Raw genomic sequence first — 17,096 nt, 5'->3', positions numbered from 1 at the left:
GAGGCCTCATTTCAGAAACCGTTAGGATAGCAAGGCCAAAGTTCACAGTGAAACGAATCTATTTCGCCATATGCTGTTGTCTGATACTAACACAACTTGATCTCCTCTACCAAATAAAGTACCTAGAAAACAATTACAATATTGTGTGACAGCAGCATTACCTGGATGCAAGCAACAAGAATACTACTCTTTATTTATTGCAAGAAGATGAAGAGCAAAGTCCATGCAGTAGCACATGATAATCCCTTTCTTGACGTAGGTCTGAAGCAGCACCTGTAATGTACATTGATATGTTTAACAAATCCAAAAGGTAAAGATAGTAACTTCATTTTAAATGAAGAACAGACATTCCTCACCTGGTAAACAACTGTCAACAGACCTGCATTGATAATAGGCACAAACAAGCAAACTGCCCTATTCTTCAGGGGAGCAACTCTGTCTAGTCCCGTTTAGACTCAGAGAACCTAACCGGTGGCTTACTTATACCTGCTTGTAATTTTAAGTTCAAGACATTGCCCCCTTTTACCCTGAGGCTACAAAGTAGAGAGAGATGTGGCAGGAAATAGGTGTTTTCCCTTGATGTAACTTGTGTCTGTTGCCTTTTACACTTTTATTGACCCTCCTGAGAAGAGTTTGGATGCAGCGTCTCTATAACCCTCCCAGTAATTCGCTGAGGACAGCTACTAATGGAAGAAACACAATGAGACACTGATGGGGCTGAATATCAAAAACCAGCATGCTAAGTATGAAAATAAATATTGATAACATCTCTTCTTTCCTTTTTGGCCTTGTTCAGGCAGGTTAAGAACAGTTAATAAATACTTCTGCCTTGCAAAGGTCAGTGTTTACCTGATAGTGTGAAGATAAGTGTGTCCTGCAGTACAGCCTATGCAGACACATTTATGTCACCACTAAGATCCAGAGGATCAGTAGCCTCCTGTGGTTAAAACCACCGTGATGCAGACTGCCTGTCTTTGCATGCACATCTGTCTGCAGGCAGCTTTCAGTCTCCTTGAGACCTTTGTATCACAGTTCACTATGAAACTGTAGATATGCGAGCAAGTTCTCAGTTACCAAAATCATACGCAGTACAAATAATTCATGAGCTACAAGTAATCAAAGTTGTATGCATTATTCAACAAAAAATCTTGAAACTTCCCAGAAAAAACAAAAACAAAACAACAAGAAAGCAGAAATTGGGATGCCCAGGAACCAGATTAAGTACTTAAACCTCTAAATCATCAACCCAGACAGATAAATAGAGAGTAATTAATTCTTCATCTTGCTTTCTATCTGTGGTTTCTTCTTGCAGTACAACTCCAGTATATACAAAGAATGAAAACCTTCCTCAAACACATTGTAATGTTCACATTGTCTTTACAAACAATAGCTCTTTAACTTAAACCAATCTTCACACATGCCAAATCACTTAAAATTATAGATGCATTCCTCAAATACGGCAGTGTGCTTGCAAATAATCTGACTTGGAAAAATTAAACCAAATTAAGTTTCTGCTGTTTCAAAACCCTTTCCCAAGAAAATCACTTTTAAACATTTTCACAGCACACATGTCTAAACAAATTAGATTCCTCCCTCAAACATAGTATGCTAGTTTGAAGAACAACTGGTGACTTGCAAATAACTTGTAGCATATGGAGCGTTAATACTGGCATATCTTAAAGTACTTCTACTGAGCCCATCAAATCAATTATAAAGTATGAAATTCCAGAACAGGGGCATGTTAACAGGTGAATTTTGTCAAGATAAAACTGCAGTATTTACAGCTCATCTGATAAAACCAAGAAGTACTTCTGATTTGAAAGTACCAATCAGAAAGGGACAAGAATTCAAAGTTCTAGAGGGGATTTTTTTTTTTGGTAACACAGACATACACAGACACACAAAACAAACCCAAAGTAATTCAGTCTCATCCGGTTTAACATCAACCACGAGACACCGCTGTCTGTTTTCTTTCTCAAAAGACTCACGTCACTGTGCACTGAAAAAAAGGGAACTTCCACAGTTTGTGGTGAGGATACATGATAAACAGATCTGTTCACACCAACTAGCAGGGCTGCCTGCGTCAATAAAAGGCAGTAGCAGAGTCGGTGAACTGACATTTGGTGCTTGGAGGATTATCGTTGCAAAAGGCGCTTCACATTGAAATTCAGTAAAATGCCAGGTTTTTTTTTTCCCCACAACAACATGACTGAATTAAATGGAAAAGACGACTGCAAGCTTGCAGAAGGCAAAATCCATAAAAAGAAGCAAAAGGCCTTGTAAGTATATACATTTTAGTATAAACTTTAATGTATTAGAATTGAAAATAACACTAGAATCTTGGAGATTAAGAATTAGCACTGTGTTTTGGGCTAAAAGACTGCAAAGCCTGCTTAAAGCCCAGGACTACAGCATCGTTAAAAATGGCTTGAGCTGATGCATACCAATGAATTGATTCTCTTAAGCAATCAGGATTTTGGGTACACTGGGAGCCTCTTAGTCTTTTCAAAAAAGCTACTTGCGTATGTGACTTCCCAGACCAGTCATAGGACAGAGCTGTCTACCTCTGTTTAAGTTTTAAGAAATTTAAGTAGAATTGAAAGGCAACTGCGATTTTAATGGATTACAAAAATATCTGTTCATTGGTTTCAGTGGTGCAGATTTCAAAAATTACTTGAAGTGCATGGTACCACATATCGAATCTGGGATCAAGACTTCTAACTCCAAAAATGTCATGTAAGTACTGAGATCACTAAATTATAACAAAATATAATGAGATTACTATATACTAAACTACTGTATTAACTTCTAAACTACTTCTAGAACAACAAACATTATACTAATGCTTAGAATTTCCAAAATACAAAAAGAGGTGCACATTAGGAAGAGAACAATAAATATTATACTAATGCTTAGAATTTCCAAAATACAAAAGAGGTGAACATAGGAAGTAGAATCTATGCCTGGAGTTGAGGATTCTTTCTTGGTGAGAAAGCCATAAGTTTAATAAATACCTGGTACGAGCTCCTAGAACAGAATAATAAACTATAACATTTGCCTTCTTTTAACACGCAAACAAACCCACATGATTTCTTGCCTAAACTCTTTTCTTTTTCTTGTCATCTTAGGCTTTCTGCAGAGGAAGTAATACAGTGGTCCCAGTCTTTGGAAAAGCTCTTGGCCAGCCAATGTAAGTCTATTACTTCAGTATGACTGCGTTCTTATTCTGAGGACAAACTTTTATCTAATCTCACCAAACAGGCAAAGCTGTAGCATTCTGCAAACGCTGCCAGAGAATGCCCAGTTGCATTTCAATTTTTTGCAGGTCCAGTGTAATACAGCTACTGTTACAGCTTTGCTTCCAAGTTTGGGGTTTTTGCCTTCCATTTCCTGCTCCCAGTATAGCAAATAAACCCCAAATGGCTCTATTCAGTGCTTATTGATTAGTCTTCTGTCCTTGCACAACACATCAGTTTAATTTGAAATTTTCTCTCCACTTGTACCCTAAGATAATCCATTTAGGGAGTACTAGAATCTATTGATGTATTTTGGTACCCAGGGTCTACATCTAAGAAACACTGAATATAATTAGGAAGACTCCCATCACCCTTAATATTAGAATATCTGTAGTATGTAGAAGGGAAGAACAGTGTATTTTGGCAAAATTTTATAACATATTTCAATACAACTCCTGCATTTATTTTATCCTCCATAGTCACAAATATCATGCTATAAATGATTACGTATTTGTGTTGGCTTTAGGTGGTCAAGGTGTCTTTCGGGAGTTCCTGAAGTCAGAGTTCAGCGAGGAAAACATCGAGTTCTGGTTGGCTTGTGAGGATTACAAGAAAACCAAGTCTGATCACTTACATGGGAAAGCAGAGAGGATTTATGAGGAGTTTGTTCAGTCCGATGCTATTAAACAGGTATGTATAAAGTTAATTTGTGTAGTGTTACAGTACAAGCATTCTGAAAAATCAGAAGATAGAAGTGTAGCTTCACTGAGATGCTCATACAGCCATTCAGTTACATAGGACGATGATGGACGCGTGTTTTTATGGGCATACTTGCACCATTAATGTCTTCAGTTGTGAGATTATCAGGTCTCACAGTAGAGACACATGATCCAGGCCAGTACTTGGGAGCACCACTAGGCAGAAGCTCAGCAGAGGCCCCAGCAGCTCAGCACATGATGCTGTTCTCTGAGTCAGCCCAGTTTGAATTACTGCTGGTGTTTGGAGTCAGATGCTTCGAGAGTGCTTCGCTAGTAGGAGAACTGTGGAATATTTCTTGCCTTTTAAAACACATGGATGTTCTGGATAATTAAAAGTTGTGTATGTTGATCATATTTCAAAGTGAAGACTCATTCTACACAAGATTTCTCCTATTGTCTTAACTGGAGGTTTAATCAGAGGTTGTTCCTCTGTTTACTCCATTGTTCAGTTGTATTACTTCTGACTCCATTAGAAACTGCATTTCTATAGTGAGTGGCAATTTTTGTCCATAACTGGGAGATAAGCATTGAAATTCCCTCTTTTTGCAGTTCTGATATTGAACTATCATATTAAGTTCTAACACTGCAAATTTGTTACTGACAAAAAGTGATAGATACAGAAAGAGTACATTTTTAAGATGCCAATGGCATTTGTTTTTCACTTTCCAGATCAATATTGACTATCAGATGAGGGAAGCAACAGCCAAAAAGGCGCAAGACCCAACTCACACAAGTTTTGATGAAGCCCAGAAAACCGTGTACATCCTCATGGAAAGGGATTCGTATCCCAGATTTTTGAAATCCAAAGCCTACCTGAACCTTTTGAACCAGCTACAAACCAACACTTCAAAATGAAGCCTCTGAGGCAGTGAAGACCCAAGTAGACTCTGTGTCAAATATCCTGTGGAGAGATCCTTCGAGGTGGTTGGATCTCAGCAAGAAGAACCCCTGCCTTGGGAGGAGGGGTACAAGGGAGATGGAAACAGCTCCACAGCCAAGAGAACGCAGCACAAAAGCTGTCAAGACTGTTACAAGGGTGAAAGCAGAACACGAAGAAAATCTGTTCCTCCCATATACCACCGAGTCAAGACAGGGTACGGATACTATTTATTGTTTGAACTACACTGTGAACATTGAACCAAGTCTTAGATCCCAAAGAACTGCTGATTATTAGGAAGTGCAAGACTAGCAAGCTGAATGTTGGGAAAAGATTATCAAGTTCAAAAGAAAAATAAGGATGACTGACAGTTTTGTGCATAACAAAAAGACATCCAGACAAGACTGATTAATGCCCTTTTTTAATCTGTGAAGTGTTAATAAGCGTGAGCGCAGCTCCATAATGTTATTGTGCTATGTAAATATATTATAAATGGACATGTCTTAAGATTGATATGTTTTAAATTATGTAAGAAGTGTATAAGCTGTACTTTTACTAAGTTTATATTCAACAGGCAGGTATGTAGCATCTTTTCTGTTTAATTTATTGCAAAATAATAAGGAACTCTTCAATCAAATCTACTTAAAAATAAAGTTTTATGGTCATTTTACATCTTATTTCAAGTGATCTTTCCACTGTAATTACTGACGTATTGAAACACAAGGTTCCCTTCTGGCCCACTGTGTCATTACTTCCCACTCCTTATCCAGATATGAATTTTCCCCACACCACCTTTTCTCTTTTTTACCCATTTTACACGACCATAATCTTAGTTATCTGCAGTAGGTGATCCTGACCTACACAGGCCCATTCTCACAACCCCCAAGAACAAACAAAAAACACAACCGAAAAAAAAAAAAAGAAGAGGTCTAAACTTCCTTCCTATTTTTCATACTCCCCCAGCTACCAGCACCAGAGTCAAACCTCAAATATAGAAAATATACTCACTGACCCCACAGTTCAATCCTCTTTGATACTGATGATGTGTTGAGCACAGCGGATCACCCTTGCTTGCTTACGTAGAGAGGCAATAACTGGTGATATTAGTACTACTCAATCTTAGCAAGATCCAGACTCTAATTTACAATATTAATACTAGTGTCAAAGGTCATTTAATTTCACAGCAAACATTGTACTAAATTTACTCTAAAATACGCAGTGTTATGATTAGCCTATAGCACAATGGGTAATGATGAGAACTAAAGTAAAATAAGAAAAGTTGCAATTATGCTTGTAGTACGTAACTAAAAACACAGGCACTACCAAATCTGACGTATTTAAGACATTGACATTAGAGTTGAAAATGAAAATAAATCAAAGTCTGTCCTGGGCTTGATGAGTTACCATCATGAGACACGGCTATCACACGGGTGGCAATACAAGATTTTATCTCGCTCTTGCAGATTTTCCATTTTCCAGAATAACATGAGCTTAGTCAGGTACACTCCATTATTCCATACCAAACTGAGAAGCTGTAAACCCACAGACGTCATCTCATGGGGAGAGCAGACCGTGTTCATACTGCCACCCTTTGGGGACATTTTGTCCTCCCTTGGAGGTCCCAATCTTCAATGCTAGAAGCAAAACTCTGCTGGAAGGAACATATATTGCTAAGTAGCACTTACTGCCAACTTCCACCATCACCTGCTGTTGTAGCTGAAAGCCACTGCAAATCACATCTTCCTACTCTGAAGGCCAGGACAAAAGAATCTGATCCTGCAGTATCACTTTCCTTTTGTTAAGTATGTATACCTGAGGGAGCCCCTGATTGCAAAACCTGAATGTTCCTGAAACAATGTAAACCAGTCTCCAGTTGGCTCTCTCTTAAATGAATTAATTTTCTAGGATCAGTAGGAATAAATCTAATTCCTGTGAAGCAGGAATAACAACTATGCCTCCCACACAAGAGGCATCTTCATGTTTGTTCTGACACAGTTAACATGGAACAAATTTCATTGTTTGCACAGCTTCATCCTCACAGAAGACAAAAAAGAACTATGAAACATCAGCCACCCTCTAATCAGACACTGCTTTCAAGTAATATGATTCTTTTGGCTGTAAATCCCTTAAGTTACTATGGGCCCAGTCTTCACTTACTCCCCCTACAGTTTTTTTTTGCCATGATTTAGCCAAATATCTGAATGACATTTCTGACTAAACTGTTATTTCATAATATGGCTAGTTAGGGTTTGGGTTTTGTTTTGTTTTTTTTTTAACAGCTTGTTGCTCTCAGGGAAAACTGTTCATCAGAAACAATTTCATCTACTGTTGGGGAGACTTCTGGGTGGGGTAATGGGTGGATAAGTGTTTCCAACTTGTCTCAGAGGTGGGTGTAGTAAAAAAGGAGTAGGCAGACTCTGGAGTCGTGCCATGGTTTTGGGTGCTCCAGAAATCACTGCTCACCTTCAAGAGATGGCCAATATCGCCACCTGTGCCCACTGCCCTGTGACTTTGCATCGGGCAGAGCAAATCTTTTCGCTAAAGACTGAGTGCAACCACCACAGCTTCTCAGGTATTCACAGACACTGCCTGGCACCCTGACCTCCTGCAAAGAGTCACCGGGTCTGCCCTAACAGCAAAGGGTGAGAAAGTGACACTATAACATGCTGATTAGAGCCCTCCAAAAAGTAAGCCAAACCTATCCATAGAAGAGACTAACACAGCTCTCGGGGAGCGCACTAACCGCTTGTATTACACAGAGTTAATATAGACCAGAATATTTAAGGAGAAAAGATGAAGGGACTTTTCACTATTTTCCACAAGCATCTCTCCCTGGTTCATGATTTGGTGCAGTATGAGAATGGAAAGTATTTTTCAAAAAACCTATTCCACTCCTTACAACCCAGCCTTTGTACGTTTCCAAGTCTTTAACCTAATTTGCAGTAGGAACCTGAAAACAAATACAGAAGTCAATCGCCCAGGTTGTTAATTCCAGAGATATTCCAGCCCACTCCAGTGCCCCTGGCAACATGACCGTGTTTCACCAAGCAATAAACAGCGTAGAGAAATTCAGAGCTGTCTCTAGGATTCTGTCGTAAGCATAGTATTATATATCTGTTGCTATAGCAGGGCTATACAAAGCTGGTTGTTTAAACAAGGTCCAAGAGTTCTCGAAGTATTTTATGGCAATTTATAGTGCCATCCATACTAACCTACTTTATAAAAGGAAGAAGTTATAAGTAATAGTTCAATCCTACAACTGAAACAATTTTTACAGTATTTTAAGACAACAATATTTACATGCTTCAAAATAGTCTGGAAATAGGTATTTGCATTATTTCTTCAAAATCTCTTTTTCAAAATGCAGTGTACAATGCTTATTTTGCAGTGAATTCTTTTTTCGAAATACTGCCAGAACAAAGCTTCTTTGGACATAGAAAAACAAACAGATCAAAGCGATTAAGGACTCAGTATTTTCTGTAATCCCTTGGTTCATTTACAAGGTGCATGCACCATATCAAATTCATTTCTGATTTCCACTCACCACTGCCACCACCACTGTCACCTCCCCCCACTCATGCACACAAATAGCCTCAGTATCGCAGATCGTTTTCACAGCTGTGGGTTGTGCCCTGCCCAGCATGGCAGAGTCTTCCAAAACAGGACATGTTACACATCAAGTACAGAAAGTGTCTCTCCCTGGAAACTTCCCATACTAAAAGGAGAAACTTGTGAATGCAGGCTATTTACTATATTTTAAATAAATTAGTGGGCAACTGGGGGAAACTGTCCTTTTTCAACATATGCTGAACTGAGTTAATTATCAGTTAACTGTTAAAACTTTCCAGAAAAATCAGGCTCTGACTGTCACCCAACACCTAGTAAAATATTTAATATGTATATCAAACAGCTCATTTGAGTTGTTTTTTTTTTTTTTTTTTTAACTAGATTTAGCTTTCCATTTTTTGGAAAAAAATCATAGAGGAGTTTGGGTTGGAAGGGACCTAATAAAGTTCATCTAGTTGAGCCCTCTTGCAATGAGCAGGGACATCTTAAACTAGATCAGGTTGCTCAGAGCCCTGTCCAACCTGACCTTGAATGTTCCCAGGCATGGGGCATCGACCACCTCTCTAGGCAACATGTGACAGTGTCTCACCACCCTCGCTGTAAAAAATTTCTTCCTTATATCTAGTCTGAATCTACCTTCTTTCAGTTTAAAACCATTACCCCTTGTCCTATCACTACAGGTGCTGCTAAAAAGTCTGTCCCCTTGTTTCTTACAAGCCCCCTTCAGGTACTGAAAGGCTGCAATAAGGTCTTCCTGCAGCCTTCTCTTCTCTAGGCTGAACAACCTCAACTCTCCCAGCATGTCCTCGTAGGAGAGGTTTTGAGCCCTCTGACCGTTGTTGTGGCCCTCCTCTGGACCCGCTCCAACAGGTCCATGTCTTTCCTGAGCTGAGGGTTCCAGAGCTGGATGCAGTACTCCAGCTGGGGTCTCACCAGAGTAGAGTAGAAGAGCAGAGTTCATCTCCCCTGACCTGCTGGCCAACCTTCTTTTGACGCAGCCCAGCATACAGTCGGCCTTCTGGGCTGCAAACATACGTTGTCAGCTCACATACAACTTTTCACCCACCAGTACCCCCAAGGCCTTCTCAGGATTTCTCTCAATCCCTTCATCCCTCAGCCAGTATTCATACAGGGCCTTGCCCCAGCCCAGGTCCAGGGCCCTGCATGCACTTGGCCTTGTTGAACTTCACGCGGTTCATACGGGCCCACTTCTGGAGCTTGGCCAGGTCCCTCTGGATGGCTTCCCAGTCCTCAGGCACATCAACTGCACCACTCAGCTTGATGTGGTCTGCAAACTTGCCGAGGGTGCACTCAATGCCACTGTCTATGTCAATGATGAAGATATTAAATAGTACTGGTCCCAACACAGACCCCTAAAGGGCACCACTTGTCACTGATTTCTATCTGGACATTAAGCCATTGACTACTACTCTCTCGATGTGACCATCCAACAACCAATTCCTCATCCACTGAATATTCCACCCATCAAATCCATATCTTTCCAACTTAGAGAAAAGGATGTTGTGGTGGTCCATATCAAAGGCCTTACAGAAGCTGAGATAGACAACATCCTCAGCTCTTCCCTTGTCCACTGATGGTCTCTAAGTAAATTAGTTGAATCAGATTGGCCATCAGCTACAGATCAGTATAGAAAAAACAGGATGCAGTACATGGAGAAGCTTTGACAGTGGTGACTCAGACTTTTCTTTAAGTGTTCCACCCTACCCCTGAAGGAAACATTTTCATTGTTTGTCAATGTTTCAGTATAAAAATCATCATACTATATTCAGGTATACATTTGAAGTGAATTAACTTCTCCCTGCAGCAGATAGACGTTTTCTTTACAGGACTCAAGAGTCCAGCAGACCCTAAATGTGAATTTAGAAGACTAACTTTAAGCTCTCCAATTTGGAAAACCTTCTCTAAATGTATTCTCTGAAATAAATATTTTTATTATTATCTGAAATAGAACTAAAAAGATGGTATAACATGGTATCATTCTCTCCCATATATTGAAAAAGCCGTCCATGAAAGCCTATTAGGAGAGACATCCTATCATTATGAACACTGAAGCAGGAAGGAAATTAAAGCTGAAATAATGACGAATAGTACAAATTCATCACCTTAGACCCCTAAGTGCCACCCGTCCCTGCCCACGCTCTGAAGTAACAGGCTTTCCGGATATGGTCTTCTCTAGGTTGTGAAATGAGTTTGAAGAGCAAAAATAGATGACAATAGGTGGAAAAATTAGATGTTATCATCTTCCATTCAGAGGCATGGGTTGATTGTATCAGGGAGCATAATGTCTATAAATGAAGCTTTTTGAAATTAAGTCTTTAGTCATTAAACATGGGCAGAAATTGCAAAACAAGTTCTTGCTTAATATTCATTGGATGATTTAAATTTGTCTTGGGTGCTCAGAAAAAAAGTCAGGCAGGAGTTAACCTTAACTCCTGACTTTGTGTGGATAAATACAATCTCAAAGGTTTTAGTGACAAAAAGGAGATTTACATCAACCAAGAACTGATGTGCTTATTTTGGAAATAAACTCATTCCCCTCAATGTCTCAAAACAGTTCCAGAAAGTACTCTCTTGAAAGACCTTAAAGATGATCAACATTTAAATTCTTTTGAGCACTTCCCTTCAATTTCTTCAAACAACCTAGGCACCACACAATCTTAAAACACTTATCTAAACTAGTTTGGTGACCAGGATTCATGTGGTCCCTTTCAACAATAAAATTAAAAATAGCTTGGGTAAAAAATGAAATGCAAAAACGTAAACCTTTCAGGATCACTCCAGACCTGTGTGCAGGGAGAAACAGAGCAGATTAGCAATGCTTCTCTTCAAAGTTTATTATACAGCCATGGTACTGAAGTGACAGTATGACTGCCTAAAATGTTGACATCACTTGAGTCACAAGGAATTTTGGGGTTTGTGTCGTCCGTCCCCCCCTCCCCGCCCCCAAAGTTACTGTTGTCAGAGGGCTTCTGCTATTAGAGGGTAGCTTTTAAAAATAGAACAAAATAAACACTCTTTGCATAATACTAATAGCTTAGTAACCCGTGAATTTCACACCACTTATGGAAAAAGTCTGTACTATATTTACTCTAGCAAATGGTTTGTCAACCATGAAGGCCAAGAAGCCAGCTACTTGCTATTGAATAGGATTTGACCAGACTAGACACAAGTTTGAGAAAGAGAACATACTCGTTCATGCCAGTCTGAGGAAACAGTGAACACCCTCAGGATATTCAACCGAAGCCCAAATCCAACCAGGAACTGTTTGTGTGCTGGGACAACCGTCTGGAGGATAGGGGGGCCTGGACTAACATGGTCAAATATTCCGACCAGCTTGGACAAAACTGTAAGCAAAAACTTTACACTATAACAACTGCACTAAACAGGCAACTGGAATCTTCAAAATGAGTGCACTTGCACAAAGTGTTAGTAGCCTTGTTTACTAGCATGCTTTTGTGCAAGTGTGTATGCGGAGTCTGACAGAGCTAAGGACACACAGTGCTTTGTACCCAAACCACCTCTCTGAAGCCTGATTGAATGGGAGGGTTGAAAGTTCATGTAAGAATTAGTTCAAGCTTCCAGTCACATGATTTCCTTTTCTACTTCAATGGCTGCAGAATATCAGGCTCACACAATGACATCACGGCTTTTAGGAAGAAAAAGGGAAAAGAAAGGTCATAGCGTACAACTGAGGTAAGGATTTCAGAAGTGCTATCTAGACTTCAGTCTCTTTTCACTCAGCAGATGATTGTTAACGGAGTTCGCAGAGACTGATCACAATGTAAGATTTGTCCAACCTTCTCAATAAAACTTGAAGCCATGAATATAGAAGCTATTCAAATTCTTGAAGTCAGTGACTACTAGCAGGCCATGCCTACTTCTACCCAGAAACAGAAACCACTTCATCGTTTGTACAGCTGCAGTTTTTTGGTTGTTGTGGCCTACAGTAAGGAGTTGAACCTGTGAATAATGTTCCCTGTTGCCCCATGAGAAGATCTTTGCTGCATGCTGAACCTAACTTTCCTTGAGGCTATTTTCAATTGGCTGTTTTCAATTATACACTGAAAAAGTTCCCAACAGAACCTGATCAAAGCCGCCAAGTAAGATGCAACCAGAGAAACAGGACTGTCCCCTGGAACCTCAATGGCTGTACTTAGGGAAAAGCAAGAATGTTGATCCAGTATTTCTATACTACACCCACTCAAAGAGCAATGGGGACGAGTAGCACCTAGATCAGAGTATCCACTTTGTGCTCTCCTCAAGGTTAACAAAGGCCTTTTAATATTTTACTACTTTTCCTGTTCTTGGCCCTAGATCTCTATGCACATTCTCAGTGCTCTTATTTACTTGTCCTTGTAAGACATGGCACCAGGAATGCGAGTACCAGGCAAGCCCCAGCAAGCAGCGTTCCTACATTCATGAATGCCAGTGCGTGGGTGTGCTGCAGGAGAAAGGGTAGTGCAAGCAAGGGAGTATGTGGGTAGATGGAAAGAATGGGTACAACACAGAGAATGAGACAGACAGTACTTCCATGTTCACTAGGGCGAAACAGATGTAGGTGGGTGACATGTCTATTGAACAGAAGAGCATTAAAATAGAAACACAAATAGGAAAGAATGAATATATGAGCAAGAGAAAGACATAAAAGAGAAGGCATGAGAATTAACAAAGATACTACTGGGTAAGTGAACACAAGAACAGAAAAGGAAAAACAAGACTGAGCAGGAACTCATCTGGGACCATTATTCTCACTGATAAGAAAAAATTATTTCCATCAAAATGGTCAACATATGTTGTCTAAACTAGCTGGCCACTGATAGTTAATCCTTAGAAAAAGAACAGGCCAGAACAACTGACAATTTCAGCAGCCCTGTTATGATTTAGCCATTTTCTCCCTTTTGATACTTCGGCTTTTCAATTTTCCTCATCATTTTCTTTCCAAAAAGCATGTCCAGCTCAACTGCTGAATTAACCAAGCAGCAATTGATTCCTACATAGCACATGCCATCATGACACTAAAGTTGTTCTGTGCCCATACACATGGCAACATAAGGAATTCAAAGGAACAAGGCCATATCAGAGGCCACGTTAACCAGCCTCTTCAACATATGCCTCAGCTACCTTCTTGTCTCAGTGTCTCACCTACCTAGGCAAGGGGTCTCTTTCAGGCTAGATGAGACCATTGATTACAGTGAAACTTCAGAGAGTTTCCTCTGAGCCTGCAACCACATCCACCCTCATGAGACCACAGTTTGAACTGACACACAGAGAAGTTATACCTTCTCCTTCAGGGTGATACCAGATGACATCTAGTGGAATATTTATGTAAAGAGAGGAAAGGTATGGTTTAGGGTCAATCACACAGTTTCTCAGTGAAGCAGCATACCTGCTTAATGACTAAGTCTTCCATTCCTATATGCTTTAAATATTCTGGAAAAGGAAGTAGAAAGATAACATTCTGGGTATCAAGCTATGAAAGAATGGTAGTGGAAAGCAGCTGACTCAGAGAAACAAGTTGTAAAACTGTATTTGGAACAAGTTTGATGAAATAGCAACAAGCTTGAATGGTAGCAGTCCTGTTGAGAGAGAGAAGATAAGAGTCCTTGTACTGGCTGAGAGGCACGGTGAAGGCAAGCAGGAACATATTCATAGCCCTTCAAGATCCCTCAGTCTTTAAGGGCTTCCCAGACAGCTAGATTCTCTGGTTTTTACAGTTCCTCTGCACTGATCCAAGGATAGATTTACCAGCAAGTCAGCCACCCAATGCTAAGGCACTCAGGTAATTATAAGTGCCTGCATATACCCATTAAATTTCAAATGGTGTTTTAGAGCACGGTCAAAGATACAAAACCGCAGACATGAAATAAGCAACAAATCATGCACTTAAACATCCCCCCACTGTACGAGTCGAGGACATCTGGAGAAGCATTTTCTTCAGCTTACTAGTAAAAAAAAGCTCATGGAAAAAACCCAAAACAAGTTTATTTCAATTTTAAGCAATACTAGAGTATTTTTTAATGTCTGTAGTATGTAAAAGAAAATATTTGAACAAAGTCACAGGTTACTGATACTCAGTCACTGCACAATTTAAATTTACAAAGAGGTGATCTCATATACAGTGTTCTGATAATCAACATCAGTTGATGATAGAAAAAAGCCCTAAGTAGTTAATTGTCATTCATTTAATACTAAGGTTTTAGATGAGCTATCCTTTAATACCAATAAAATTTATTGCAAAAATCAGATATATCAAGCTTTTGCAAAAGAGGTTGCATTTGTACAACATGCATACACACAAAGTTTTTACAAAATATAGGTAAATCAAATAGTTAAATACTGATTCAAATCACTAGTAGAGACTATCAACATAAGTGAGATTTTCATTATGTTACTTTTCTAGAGTCACATTTGTTAATATGGTGCTTTTATTTTTTAATTTAAATAGTTCCACAAGTAAGATTCTTTATAGCCATTTTTAGCTTGTCAAGTTCAGTCCCAAGTTACTTTCCTCAGATGCTTTTAGTATATAACTGCCTGTATGTGCAGGCATTAGAAGTGTTATTTTTGAGGAGGCATGTGAGAAAGTTAGATCATCTCACTATTGTGATTATTTGAATAATCCACTCAAGTTATGTTACATAGATATTTGCCCCTGCCCGTTCCTAGTATAGAAATGAAAGAAAATACTCCAAAACATATGTGAAGGTATAAAGAATACAAAATAAGATGTAATGAAATAGTAACCCATAGAAAATAGATCACATTGTGATATTTGTCCCTCCCTTTCCATAAGCACAGGCCAGATGCCATGGTGAGCTCCTTACAGGCAGGCTTTTATGCTGCCCTGCTCAGACATCAAGTTCTGCTGTAGGTGTGCACACCCCACACATTTCCTCCCTAGCAGAATGATTTCTGTTGGAAAACGGATGCACATCCTTCTACATTAGGCCTGTATACCAGTAGGGTGAGCTGCAATAAAATAAATGAGTGTACTATATTATTGTAGGCTCACACTTCAATTTCGTTTCAAATACTACACAGTTCACGCTTTGCTGAGGAGGCATTGTAAGAGAAAAAGATAAGTCAAAACAGAGAGATAAGATTGAAAGAAACATTGCACCGTGCACACAGCTGGGCTGTCAGATGGAGCAGGGAGAAGACTAACCTTTCCCTCCTGACAAAGTCAGTCTGTGCCTTGTAGACACTGGCAAATCTCCAGAGATCACAGCTCACGACTATCCCCAGAAAGGAGAGAAAGCTCTCTAGAAAGATTCTGTGTGTCCCCCCCCCCCCCCCCCCTGGGCCTAACTTACAACAACTAATTGAGCTAGTGCTTATTCCCAAAGCCCCAGTATCACTTACAAACAGGTCTACCACTGGCGTGAACAGAGCAACTTCAGTGCTATTGCACTGCACGGCTGCTTTGAAGCACTTAGCTAGAGAAGAATAAGTGAAATCTAGTTAATTTAAAATGAGTCCATAACCTGGGCAACAGCTATGAAAAAAATGACAGAGGACCTCATGCAAGTTTAAAGAAAGTTCTGCTCTAACACCACTCAGATAGTGTGCAATACCAATTTGACCAGTCAGAAGCACATAAAAGCCTCACCCTAATGGATCAGAGCAGAAAATACAGGCTCTCCCACAGCAATCCAAAGTACTTGCTTCATAATGCTGCCTATAAGAGGATGAAATTTGGTTTTAGTGGAGGTTACTTTTGCCTTTCGTATCATCTCAACAAGGACTTTAAAAGAACTTTGGTAAAGAGAAGGAAAATATTAGTCACAAAACTTGGACAATACACGCAAGATTTCAATGAAGTAAAACACAGCTTCATTTCATTACAGCTGATCAGTAGAGATGTCAAGATAATTTCAGAGCAAACAGCCTCTATCAGTGGTGCATCAGAGCCCAACTGAACAACTTCTGATAGAAACCACAGCTGCCGTTTGCCTATGGTATGTATAAAAAAAGGAGTCGGGCACTAACACGAACAGCATAGACACAGCCAAAGGGTAGTAAGATCTTCAACACTAAAACAAAATAATGAAGCAAAAAAACAGGTCAAGGAATTTGGAAAATTATCCCTACAAATGCAACTACTAAACGCAACTTTTTAACCAAGGGAAACGATCCAAGAAGAGTTTCTGTAAGTATGAGGTTTTGTATTTCGAAATATTAACAGAAAAGTATAGCATCAGCAGGGAAACACCTCTTTTTCTCTTGGCAAGTTATCTCAGAATAGCAAAGGCATTAATTTTAGAAATGCTTCTGATGTATAAACAACTTTATCCCTATTTATATATGAATATTTTGTGTAATGCTCTTAGTACAAACTAAGCTGAGTGACATTACAGAAGGCAATTAATTACAACTTTTGTGTAGCGGTTTGTCTCTGAAGACTCTGCTGAAACCTATGCTGTGTCCTAAAAATGGTGACATAAGGTAGTTTACAGATTCACTGGCACAGCATAAGGGTGCTGAAAAATCAAAGTGTATGTTGTAGATTGAAAAACAAAGAGATCTTGTTCTTTGATCTACCAAAGCGGGTTTCCTGATATTTTTCCAGTATAAAATATAATAAGAGTTCAACAAGCATTTCCAGATCAGTACTGCTTATATCTTTTATACATATTA

The 17,096-nt window shown here is 39.4% G+C and overlaps 1 protein-coding gene across 1 annotated transcript; it reads left to right on the top strand.

The window, feature by feature from the left end:
- Window positions 1–2,041: 2,041 nt before the first annotated feature.
- RGS1 (regulator of G-protein signaling 1) lies at window positions 2,042–5,111 on the top strand. Its single transcript, XM_009892797.1, has 5 exons — window positions 2,042–2,279; window positions 2,653–2,736; window positions 3,129–3,190; window positions 3,763–3,926; window positions 4,664–5,111. The coding sequence occupies exons 1-5, from the start codon at window positions 2,176–2,178 to the stop codon at window positions 4,847–4,849; spliced, it is 600 nt and encodes a 199-aa protein (XP_009891099.1). The 5' UTR covers window positions 2,042–2,175; the 3' UTR covers window positions 4,850–5,111.
- Window positions 5,112–17,096: the final 11,985 nt, after the last annotated feature.

The sequence above is a fragment of the Charadrius vociferus genome, unplaced genomic scaffold, assembly GCF_000708025.1.
Source record: "Charadrius vociferus isolate BGI_N301 unplaced genomic scaffold, ASM70802v2 scaffold39, whole genome shotgun sequence".
Lineage (NCBI taxonomy): Eukaryota > Metazoa > Chordata > Aves > Charadriiformes > Charadriidae > Charadrius > Charadrius vociferus.
This window is presented reverse-complemented; position numbering and strand designations above follow the sequence as displayed.